Source organism: Pan paniscus, chromosome 21 (genome assembly GCF_029289425.2).
Source record: "Pan paniscus chromosome 21, NHGRI_mPanPan1-v2.0_pri, whole genome shotgun sequence".
NCBI lineage: Eukaryota > Metazoa > Chordata > Mammalia > Primates > Hominidae > Pan > Pan paniscus.
In genome coordinates, this window is record NC_073270.2 from 69,480,955 (window position 1) to 69,493,027 (window position 12,073).

General features: G+C 59.7%; 1 protein-coding gene across 10 annotated transcripts in view; it reads left to right on the forward strand.

Annotated features, from left to right (window-relative positions):
• RTEL1 (regulator of telomere elongation helicase 1) overlaps positions 1–12,073 on the forward strand; it is a 46,313-nt gene that overhangs the window by 25,006 nt on the left and 9,234 nt on the right. For all 10 annotated transcript variants that reach the window (XR_004669488.3, XM_055104577.2, XM_055104581.2 and 7 more), the window contains exons 12-17: positions 3,055–3,093; positions 3,178–3,256; positions 4,533–4,630; positions 5,414–5,469; positions 10,310–10,384; positions 10,578–10,659. Coding sequence is in view for 9 of the 10 variants with exons in the window: in XM_055104577.2 (XP_054960552.1) it covers positions 3,055–3,093; positions 3,178–3,256; positions 4,533–4,630; positions 5,414–5,469; positions 10,310–10,384; positions 10,578–10,659 (429 nt within the window). In the remaining variant the exon portion in view is untranslated. The remainder of the gene's footprint in view (positions 1–3,054; positions 3,094–3,177; positions 3,257–4,532; positions 4,631–5,413; positions 5,470–10,309; positions 10,385–10,577; positions 10,660–12,073) is intronic.

Below are 12,073 nucleotides of genomic sequence, written 5' to 3' on the forward strand. Positions count from 1 at the left end.
ACGTGGGGATTGGTCCTGCTCCATGCTCCATCCTGAATCTCACTCCTGACCTCAGTTGCTCCACCTTGAGGTGTTTTCGTGTGGGCTCTTGTGTCTTGACCCCGGCGGTTGTGGCCTCTTTGCTGTCTGGGAGTCAGGATTTTTCACACTCATGTCCTGCTCCAGACCTGGAATCATCCAAGTCTCCAAGAAGCCCTGCTTTCTTTTCCTGCAAGACGGTATTTCAAGACCTGTGATGCGGCAGCGGGTTGGTCATGGTTACGGGGTTGGTCGTTGTTACTGGGTGTTTTCGTGGAGATACAGCCATATGCACAGGTGTGTTCACAAATGTTAATTCTAAAGGTCAAACACCCGGCCAGGCACAAGGGCTCAGCGGTAATCCCAGCACTTTGGGAGACTAAGACTGGTGGATCACCTGAGGTCGGGAGTTTAAGACCAGCCTGAGCAACAGGGTGAAACCCCATCTCTACTAAAAATACAAAAATTAGCCAGGCATGGTGGCGCACACCTATAGTCCCAGCTAGTCAGGAGACAGACACGAGAATTGCTTGAACCTGGGACATGGAGGTTGCAGTGAGCAGAGATGGCGCTGCTGCACCCCTGCCTGGCTGACAGAGTGACACCCTGTCTCAAAAATAAATAGATAAATAAAGGTAAAACACCTGCTCCTCTTGGTGTCTCCAGTTTGGATTTGGCCTGTGTAGCCTCTTCCTTCGCCTGTTGGTGGATTTGGCCTGCACGGATTCTGTGTGGCCTCTTCCTTCCCCTGTTGGTGGATTTGGCCTGCACGGATTCTGTGTGGCCTCTTCCTTCGCCTGTTGGTGGATTTGGCCTGCACGGATTCTGTGTGGCCTCTTCCTTCGCCTGTTGGTGGATTTGGCCTGCACGGATTCTGTGTGGCCTCTTCCTTCGCCTGTTGGTGGATTTGGCCTGCACGGATTCTGTGTGGCCTCTTCCTTCCCCTGTTGGTGGATTTGGCCTGCACGGATTCTGTGTGGCCTCTTCCTTCCCCTGTTGGTGGATTTGGCCTGCACGGATTCTGTGTGGCCTCTTCCTTCCCGTTGGTGGATTTGGCCTGCACGGATTCTGTGTGGCCTCTTCCTTCCCCTGTTGGTGGATTTGGCCTGCACGGATTCTGTGTGGCCTCTTCCTTCCCCTGTTGGTGGATTTGGCCTGCACGGATTCTGTGTGGCCTCTTCCTTCCCCTGTTGGTGGATTTGGCCTGCACGGATTCTGTGTGGCCTCTTCCTTCCCGTTGGTGGATTTGGCCTGCACGGATTCTGTGTGGCCTCTTCCTTCCCCTGTTGGTGGATTTGGCCTGCACGGATTCTGTGTGGCCTCTTCCTTCGCCTGTTGGTGGATTTGGCCTGCACGGATTCTGTGTGGCCTCTTCCTTCCCGTTGGTGGATTTGGCCTGCACGGATTCTGTGTGGCCTCTTCCTTCCCCTGTTGGTGGATTTGGCCTGCACGGATTCTGTGTGGCCTCTTCCTTCCCGTTGGTGGATTTGGCCTGCACGGATTCTGTGTGGCCTCTTCCTTCCCGTTGGTGGATTTGGCCTGCACGGATTCTGTGTGGCCTCTTCCTTCCCCTGTTGGTGGATTTGGCCTGCACGGATTCTGTGTGGCCTCTTCCTTCCCCTGTTGGTGGATTTGGCCTGCACGGATTCTGTGTGGCCTCTTCCTTCCCCTGTTGGTGGATTTGGCCTGCACGGATTCTGTGTGGCCTCTTCCTTCCCCTGTTGGTGGATTTGGCCTGCACGGATTCTGTGTGGCCTCTTCCTTCCCGTTGGTGGATTTGGCCTGCACGGATTCTGTGTGGCCTCTTCCTTCGCCTGTTGGTGGATTTGGCCTGCACGGATTCTGTGTGGCCTCTTCCTTCGCCTGTTGGTGGATTTGGCCTGCACGGATTCTGTGTGGCCTCTTCCTTCCCCTGTTGGTGGATTTGGCCTGCACGGATTCTGTGTGGCCTCCTCCTTCGCCTGTTGGTGGATTTGGCCTGCACGGATTCTGTGTGGCCTCTTCCTTCCCCTGTTGGTGGATTTGGCCTGCACGGATTCTGTGTGGCCTCTTCCTTCCCCTGTTGGTGGATTTGGCCTGCACGGATTCTGTGTGGCCTCTTCCTTCCCCTGTTGGTGGATTTGGCCTGCACGGATTCTGTGTGGCCTCTTCCTTCCCGTTGGTGGATTTGGCCTGCACGGATTCTGTGTGGCCTCTTCCTTCCCCTGTTGGTGGATTTGGCCTGCACGGATTCTGTGTGGCCTCTTCCTTCGCCTGTTGGTGGATTTGGCCTGCACGGATTCTGTGTGGCCTCTTCCTTCCCGTTGGTGGATTTGGCCTGCACGGATTCTGTGTGGCCTCTTCCTTCCCCTGTTGGTGGATTTGGCCTGCACGGATTCTGTGTGGCCTCTTCCTTCCCGTTGGTGGATTTGGCCTGCACGGATTCTGTGTGGCCTCTTCCTTCCCGTTGGTGGATTTGGCCTGCACGGATTCTGTGTGGCCTCTTCCTTCCCCTGTTGGTGGATTTGGCCTGCACGGATTCTGTGTGGCCTCTTCCTTCCCCTGTTGGTGGATTTGGCCTGCACGGATTCTGTGTGGCCTCTTCCTTCCCCTGTTGGTGGATTTGGCCTGCACGGATTCTGTGTGGCCTCTTCCTTCCCCTGTTGGTGGATTTGGCCTGCACGGATTCTGTGTGGCCTCTTCCTTCCCCTGTTGGTGGATTTGGCCTGCACGGATTCTGTGTGGCCTCTTCCTTCGCCTGTTGGTGGATTTGGCCTGCACGGATTCTGTGTGGCCTCTTCCTTCCCCTGTTGGTGGATTTGGCCTGCACGGATTCTGTGTGGCCTCCTCCTTCGCCTGTTGGTGGATTTGGCCTGCACGGATTCTGTGTGGCCTCTTCCTTCCCCTGTTGGTGGATTTGGCCTGCACGGATTCTGTGTGGCCTCTTCCTTTCCATGTTGGTGTCCTTTTTTCCATGCCAGGAATCCTGGTTCTCAAGGGCGGGGTTGTTGGCACGAGCGTGATGGAGACTGCCTTTGCTGCCTTTCTCTTGCCCAGGGCTGAACATGGAGCTGGAAGACATTGCAAAGCTGAAGAGTAAGTGCTGCCCTCCCCGCCTCCTTGCAGCTGGGTGGGGCCTCCTCCTTGCGAGGAGGTGGGTGACACCTCCTCGACCCACAGTGATCCTGCTGCGCCTGGAGGGGGCCATTGATGCTGTTGAGCTGCCTGGAGACGACAGCGGTGTCACCAAGCCAGGGAGGTGAGAGGCGGGGAGCCTGCCCCTTCACTGCAGGCCCAGCCTAGAGCTAGAAATGGGCCATGGTGCAGTCCTGGGCTGTCACATCACGAGTGAGGCCTGTTTTCAGGCCTGTTTTCCCTTTTTGAGACCTGGGAGGAGCGCCTGCTTTGCATGATCTGGTTGCTGAGATGTTGTGAGGAACAGCACACACTCCCACGAACAGCACACAGCCCCCCACGGAACAGCACACAGCCCCCCACGGAACGGCACACACACACCCACGGAACAGCACACACACACCCACGGAACAGCACACACACCCACGGAACAGCACACACACCCACGGAACAGCACACAGCCCCCCACAGAACGGCACACTCTCCCACGCGGGGCCGCTGGGTTTCCTGCAGTTTCTCCTCCTCCAGGCCTTTCCCTGGACCCTGGTCCAGTCCGTCATTTGAGCACAGCTGCCTGTTAGAACGAGACCTTCTTGTTAGGATGATGAGTGTCCCAGCCACCACCTCTCTTGGACTCCGGGAGGCCTCGAACGTTCTGAACGCTCCGTGGGGCTCCAGTCTTCTCCCCAGCCAGGGCAGCAGGGTTTGCTGTCTGTCCTGCAGGCAGATGAGGAGTCAGGGCTGGGGCCTGTGGGGGCTCTCCTGAGCGCACAGCCGCTGAGGTGGAGCGTGTTCTGCTGAGCCGACCTGGTGGGGGGAATCCCAGTTGCTTCCAGGTGGAGCCACTGTCCTCAGCGTAATGCTCAAGGCTCTGGCCTGGCTCCTCGGCCACCCTGCACCCTCAGGGTCCCCTCCTGTAGCTTCTGCTGCCCTATCACTGTCACTCTCCAAAGCTTTGGGGACTCTGCCCAGAGCCACCGCCTCCCAGAAGCCCCTGACAACCTCCTGACGACCCCCTAGTGACCCCATCCCTCCCCTCTGACGGCGGCCCCTGCTCTGAGGCGGCTGCTTTTCCTCGGTGCCGTTCTCGTGCTGGCCAGGCCTCCTCTCCCCACCTGGAGGCTCCTGAGGGCGGAGGCCTCTCACCTCCAATGCCGGCGTCCCCTGGAGGGCTGAGTTTGTTTCCGAGGGAAGGAAACTTCCACAGTTGTTGCCTTCAGTTCCAAAGCTGCAGCCTGATTTCCCCCTCCAGGCTCGAGCCTGTTTTCTTCTCCTCGGCAGCTACATCTTTGACCGATGTCGTCCCCCCTCAGGCCCGAGCCTGCCTTCTTCTCCTCAGTTCCCAAAGCTGCAGCCTGGTCCCCCCGCCAGGCTCGAGCCTGCCTTCTTCTCCTTGGCAGCTACATCTTTGAGCTGTTTGCTGAAGCCCAGATCACGTTTCAGACCAAGGGCTGCATCCTGGACTCGCTGGACCAGATCATCCAGCACCTGGCAGGACGTGAGTGCTGGCGCGGGGTCTTTGGTGCGGGCAAATGTGGCGTAGGGGGTGCAGCAGGCCTCCATCTTGGCAGTCAGGGCTCCCCTGGCCGTCACATGGCCGTCACCTGGCCGTCAGCAGGAACGGGCCCACAGAGCCTCATCTTCTGATCGGGGCGTGGAGGCGTTAGTGCCACCTGCCAGCTGCCGTAGAGCCTGTCCCAGTTCTGCAGCTGGCGGCTTCGTCCTACAGCCTCATCCCATTATTCTGCTTTTGAGGAAGAGCAGCCCAAGGCCCTAGCTGGCTTGTGGGGCCTCTGGCTTCTCCACACCACCCCGAGTTCTGCTTCTCAGAGTTGTGGGGTCCAGAGGCTTTGCCCAGAGGTGGTGTCCCCATGGGCTGCTCTGGTTTGAGACGCCGGGCCCAGCGGGGTCTCTCCTCTGCTGCACCCCTGGGTGCTGTCTGGTTTGAGGCGCTGGGCCCAGCGGGGTGTCTCTGCTGCACTCCCGGGTGCTGGGGAGGGTGGCTTTTGCTGCTTCAACCCTTAGGCGACCATAGAGCCGCTTTTCAAGTCCCACTGACCCTCTTGGAGACTCTGTCCCTGCCTGGCTTCTCTCCTGGCTGCTGGGAAGAGCAGGCGAACTGCCCGCCCTGAATGGATGCTGCGCTCCACCCTGGGCCCCCCATTGGGCAGGAGATGGAGCTTGGCAGTCGGGCTGAGCTGGCTCATGCTGGAAGGGCCGGGGCTGGGGTTGGGGCCTCCCCTGCCTGCAGTGTGGGTGTCAGCGCCCTGCTGCCCTCCAGGTGCTGGAGTGTTCACCAACACGGCCGGACTGCAGAAGCTGGCGGACATTATCCAGGTGGGGCCTGCTCCTCTGTGGCATCTCCCTCCCTGATGGAAGCCGGGCGGGTGCCTTCTCCTGCTGTATTAGTTAACTGATTCTAGACTTGGGGATGGGAGAAAGGCCCCTACACCACCTGTTTCTGATTGGCAAACTCTCGGCTCCTTTCCAGTGCCCTAAACCCACACTGGGCCTCCTGCAGGGATGGGGGAGGACGAGGGCTGGTGGCACATGCCCAGGGTGACGCTGGTGAGGGAGGACGCAAAGGACAGTGGGGGCCGGGGAGCCGCTCCTGCCCTGTCCGGGCCCTCAGGCCAGGGGGGACCCACTGCTGGCAGCCCCAGCAGCCCCAGCTGCACGCAGATGAAGAGCTCTGGACACACGCGGCTTCCTGAACAGCTTCTCCAGGGACAGACAAATGGGGACCCTGCAGGTTCCCGGCGGGGGTGTCCCTGGGAGCCCATGATTGGGGGTGCGACCCCGGCCCCCTTCTCCTTGGCCCCGTCCTGTCCTGCAATGCCCGTCCCCTCCCATGTGAGGTCTGCTTCTGGCTCCATGCCTGTGGCAGCACCTGCTTTCCCTGGCGTAGAGGTGCTTGTCCGGTTTGTGGAGGGCACGCCCCATTTTGGGTGCTCTGGGCACGTTGCCTCTCCTGGGCCTCGGTGGGTTTTTTAGAAGCAGATGCAGAAGTCCCTGACTGGGGAAACCAAGGCACAGGTGGCTGTGTGGAGCCGTGTGAGGCCTCCTCTGTGCTGCCCACGCTGTACCTGCTGGCCACACGAGATCATGGCAGGGTCAGGCAGGGCGCCCAGCGCTATGACAGCTTCACGAGTGTCCGTCTGGCCTGTGGGGTGCTTGAGCTGGGGGAGGCCGCAGAAGAAGCCTGGGATGCATGGCTGGCCTGTGCATGCGGTGTGGTGTTCTGTCCATGCTGCTGGGCATGGAGCTGCAGATCCCGGAACAAGCAGGCACTGCCTTCTCCTTCACAGACGCAGCTCTGAGCGGGGGCGAGACCTGGGCAGGGACCAGGTGGGGTGGGCACGGGGTGGTGGGGCCCAGGCTCAGCCCTCCCTCCACTGTGGCCGTCTCTGTGGCCGGTGACGCCACAGCCTGTGTCTTCTCTGTGCGGTAGCTGGGGCTGGAAGGACAGCACTGCCTTGTCCTCCCAACTCCTTCCCAAAGGCACAGTGGGCATCCCAGGGCCAGACCCCTCTGTCTGTGGCTCCTGCCTGCCAAGGGATGCTGTGCTGTCCCGCATGGAGTGTGGTTGGCTCTTCAAGCAGGATGCCGTGCACCTATCAGGCGGACCTGCTTCCATGTCCCTGATGGGTCACTGCAAAGCACCTCCAGCACATGGCCAGGCGAGGTAGCCCTGCAGCCCAGGGCCTGGAGGGCAGGTGTGAGCTGGCCCGGGCCTGTCCCTCCCTGGAATGCAGCTTCCCAGGCTCCCACTTATGGAGAAGTCTCCTCCACACTATGGAACTGAATCCTAGAATGTGGCTTCCGAGGTTCCTACACTCGAACTGAATCCTGGAATGCGGCTTCCAAGGCTTCCAGCTATGGAGAAGACTCCACACTCTGGAACCGGATCCTGGAACGCGGCCTCCCAGGCCCCCAGCTATGGAGAAGTCTCCACACTCTGGAACCGGATCCTGGAACGCGGCCTCCCAGGCCCCCAGCTATGGAGAAGTCTCCACACTCTGGAACCGGATCCTGGAACGCGGCCTCCCAGGCCCCCAGCTATGGAGAAGTCTCCACACTCTGGAACCGGATCCTGGAACGCGGCCTCCCAGGCCCCCAGCTATGGAGAAGACTCCACACTCTGGAACCAGATCCTGCACACTCCATCGGTTTGGAATTTCCTTTGGCTGCTGCTCTAAGTAGCCGCTGGTGGATGACTCAGCTTCTGCCAGCCCTCGGGTGCCTGGAGGATGAGGGACTGCACACAGTGCTCACCCGCGTTGGCTCCTGAGCCCCTGCAGGTGTGGGCGGTGCCCATAGGGCTGGTGCTGGGCTGGGCCTGCAGCCCTGAGTCACAGGTGACCCTGGGGGCAGAGTGGGGCCAGTGGCCCCAGGAAGAGGATGTGGGATGCACAGCTCAGCTGGAGGCGAACTCCAGGCAGGGTCAGGCCGTGTGCTGGGGAGTCAGGGCTTAGCTGGAGGCAAACTCTGGGCAGTGCTGGCCCGTGCTGGGGAACCAGTTGCCCCTGGGCCCCCGTGAGACTGCTGGGTCCTCATCCCTCTCTGCCTGAGGCCGGAGCTGCCCTGGGCTGAGGCACAGGGGGATTTGTGGTGGTGTTTTTTTGAGAAAGGGTCTCGCTTTGTCACCCCGGCTGGAGTGCAGGGGCTTGATCACAGCTCACTGCAGCCTCGACCTCCTGGGCCCAAGTGATCCTCTTGCCTCAGCCATCCGAGGAGCTATGAACACAGGTGTGCACCACCGCACTCAGCTAATTTTTAAAATTTTTTTGTAGAGATGAGGTCTTGCCATGTTGCCCAGGCTGGTCTCAAACTCCTGGGCTCAGGCAGTCTGCCCGCCTTGGCCTCCCAAAGTGCTGGGATTACAGGCACGAGCTTCCATGCCTGCCCAGCAGAAGGCTTTTCGAAGGAAGCTGTTTCCTGAGGCAGACTCAGCCCTGCTCATGGCAGCCACCAGCGTGGGGGTGAACTTGTTCTGTTACTTCCATCCCCGTGGGCCAAATGCTTTGGTAAAACACAAGACCCTGTGTTTAGCTGTCTTGACAGTGAAAATGGCTGGGAAGGAAGGAAGGAACGGAAGGAAATTTCTCTCTCCTTCTGTGCGTACCCAGGCACGTGCACATGCATGCAGAGTACGCACACACGCACGCCTGCACAAATCCACGCATGTTGCCAAGTCTCTGTGTTCCAGCCGCGGTGTCTGCCCCCCGGTGTTCTCTAGTTCGGCTTCTCCGCATTTCTGTGAATGATTCCGGCTTCTTGCTGTTCCCAGCAGAACTCCCTCAAGTCTGCGGCGGGGCTCTGACGGCGGTGGCTTGGCTGACATGGCCGCATTGCTGAGCCTGTTGGGGGCTTTGCGTTCCTGTTCTGGCCGTTTTTGGCTCGTTTTCCAGGAACGGTCGTCACGCGCTCCTCTCCTAGTGCAGGCATCATTCCTTTCCCATTGATTTGCAGGGTTCTCTGTAAGTTCTGAGGATCCCATATACATATACTCTGTAAGTTCTGAGGATCCCATATACATATACTTTCTGTAAGTTCTGAGGATCCCATATACATATTCTCTCTCTAAGTTCTGAGGATCCCATGCTGACATACATATTCTTTCCTTGTCTCGTGCTGGTCATTTTTTCCATTTTCATGACAGGTTTGGTGAACAGATATTTCCTTGTTGTCAGATTTTTGTTCTGAGCTTGTGCTTCCCGACCAAGATGCTAAACCGGGTCTTGTGTATTCTCCAAACTGCACTGTAGAGTGACGGAGCTTTGTGTCTGGGCCTCCATGCCTTCTGACGTCACCTGTGGGGGTGTGAAAGGCAGACTCTACCTTGATTTTTCCCAGCACGCCACACCGGTGGTTCTGTGCGCTGACCGAGCGGCTCGGCTTCCCCCAACTCCACTGGGCACCTGCCACACTTTTCCTCATGTTTTTGTTCACTGTGGTTTTGTCGTAAGTCCTAGTGTTGGCCTGAACCAATTTCTTTTTGTTTGTTTGTTTTTGAGACGGAGTTTTGCTCTTGTTGCCCAGGGTGGAGTGCAGTGGCGCGATCTCGGCTCACTGCAAGCTCCGCCTCCCGGGTTCACGCCATTCTCCTGCCTCAGCCTCCCAAATACCTGGGATTACAGGCACCTGCCACCACGCCTGGCTAATTTTTTGTATTTTTAGTAGAGACGAGGTTTCACCGTGTTAGCCAGGATGGTCTCGATCTCCTGACCTCGTGATCCGCCTCCCAAAGTGCTGGGATTACAGGCGTGAGCCACCGTGCCCAGCCTGATATTTTTGGTAGAAATGGGGTTTTGCCATGTTGGCCAGGCTGGTCTCGAACTCCTGACCTCAGGTGATCCTCTCACCTTGGCCTCGCAGAGTGCTGGGATTACGGGTGTGAGCCACCGCGCCCGGCCTCTTGTTCTTTTGAAACCTGCCCTGACGTTTTTTCCATAGTGCATCTTGGAGTCAGCGTGTCTACTTCCTGTAAAAATCTTACTGTGATTTTGACTAGAATGTGTTGAATTCCTGTTTTTTTTTTGAGTCAGGGTCTCTCTGTTGCCCAGGCTGGAGTGCAGTGGGACCATCACAGCTCACTGCAGCCTCAACCTCCTGGGCTCAGGGGATCCTCTCAGCTCAGCCTCCCAAGTAGCTGGGACCACAGGCACATGCCACCACGCCCGGCTAGTTTTTTTTTGGTGAACACCCTGGGGTTGTACCATGTTGCCCAGGCTGGTCTCGAACTCCTGGGTTAGGGCAGTTTGCTCCTCTCAGCCTCCCGGAGTGCTGGGATTATAGGCCTGAGCCACCGCACTAGGCCATGTTGAATTTCTAGATTAATTTGGGGCCCTCAGGGGCACAGAGAGGAGGACTGGGCCAGTTGGCGGGAGGAGAGGCCCCTCGGGCTGCCGCATTTTCAGTGCATGGAGATGGCCTATGTTGGGGGAACACAGAGCTCACCGGGGGTCCCTGCAGGGAGGAGAAAGGGTCAGGCAGGTGCCAGCTCCTGTCCATTGGCCTGGGGCTGCATGATGGCAGGGGCCGGTGAACCGATGACCCCTGGGTGTCCTGTGACCTTCTGTGTATGGGGCTGATGCTGCAGAAAGTCGGGTGGCCTCCAGGGCTCCGGGCTGTGGCCTCAGGCTCCTGACAGGGCTGCACTTCCTCTGCCTTTCAGATTGTGTTCAGTGTGGACCCCTCCGAGGGCAGCCCTGGTTCCCCAGCAGGGCTGGGGGCCTTACAGTCCTATAAGGTAGGGGCCACCTCCAGGAGGCAGGTGGAGGGCAGCCCTGGTTCCCCGGCAGGGTTGGGGGCCTTACAGTCCTATAAGGTGGGGGCCACCTCCAGGAGGCAGGTGGGGCTGGGGGCCTTCTGGTCCTAAAAGGTAAGGGGCTGCCCCCAGGACATGGGTGGGGCCTCCACACTCCTGGTCCTGTCCCCTCCAGGTGCACATCCATCCTGATGCTGGTCACCGGAGGACGGCTCAGCGGTCTGATGCCTGGAGCACCACTGCAGCCAGAAAGCGAGGTACAGACCTGGGCCCACACGCTCCCCGCCCGCCCGGGTGCGGTGCCCGCTGCCACCATACCACAGGCTAGGCACACGCCCAGCCGTGGATCTCCTGCCCCCATGGGCCTGGCCACCTTCTCCATATCCAGGCCAATCCAGAGCAGTCTCCTCACTGTCCCTCTGAAGATTGGAGTTACTGAGAGACGTAGGAGACGGCCTGATGGCACCGTGACCTGCCCAGAGTCACCTGGTTGGTGGCGGCAGAGCCACAGCCCAGCCAGGCCTCCCTGCTGGGACACGCTCGTTCATGCCGAGGCCGTCAGCACAGAGCCTCCACAGTGAGGCACGGCTCTGCCTGCTGCCTCCACGCAGCGCCTGGCCGGGCCGAGCCTCAGGGTCACATCTGAAGGGGGCCCGGCTGGCCCTGTTGTCCGAAGCCCCTGGTGCGCTCAGCCCCGAGGCCCCACGTGCCTTCTTGGCTTCCTGTGCTCCGTGGCGTCTTCGAGTCGGTGCTGCCGGGGACGCTGCGTGGATGGGCTCCGTGTCCGGAGTCCTGTGGTTCTTGGGGTGTATCTGGCCCCACCCCCACTGTGTGGTGTCCAGGGTGGGGCTTCACGGCTGCAGCTGCGGGAGCTGCTGCCCCTGCCTTGTGCTCCAGTGGGGCCTTGCCTCTGGGCTTGGTTCGTCCCTCTCTGGAACGTTCTTTCTCAGCTGCTGTCCGACCCATGGTGGCATGACGTGGCCCTGGCTGAAGCAGCCCTTGTGCGGTTGCTGTGGTTGGGTCTGCCTGGCCGAGCCGGAAGGGAAGGGCTGGGAGGGCGTCAGGGTCGCGTGGCTTGACCCCCGCTCGGTGATGGTCCTGCAGCAAGGCCTCTCCCAGCAGGAAGCGTCCATCCCGGGGGGAGGCCGGCGCCCCCACGCAGTTGGGGTTGTGGGAGGCAGTGCGTGCCTGAGGCAGCCGGTGCACAGATTCCCAGGGCCTGGAATCTGTTTATTCCATTGACCTCCGATGTCACTTGACTTCTCAGAAGCAGCCACTCCCTGCACTGGGCGTTTGTAGGAAATGAGCTCCTGGAGGAGGGGGTGGGGAAGTTCCCCCATTGCAGGGCACACTCAGCCCCAGGAAGGAAACGTGCCTCGTCCCTGCTGACTCCGAATCGCAGTCAGAGTCGTTCTGCTTGTGCCGTGTTGAATTTCCGGCGTCCGGTGTCCAGGCTCAGCCTCCTCCCCAGGCCACGGCCGCCGTGGCCAGTCCGGTCAAGCCCTTCTAGGAACTTCCTTTGAGCCGGTGCCCTTGTTCACTGCTGACGCCACTCAGAGGCTTGTGCACGTGTCCTGCTTCCAGGCAGAGCTGGGAACTCGCACCCCGTCTTCTGCACACGGCCGTGGAATGTCGGGATGCCGGCGCTTCCTTCCCGTGTGCTCTTGGCGG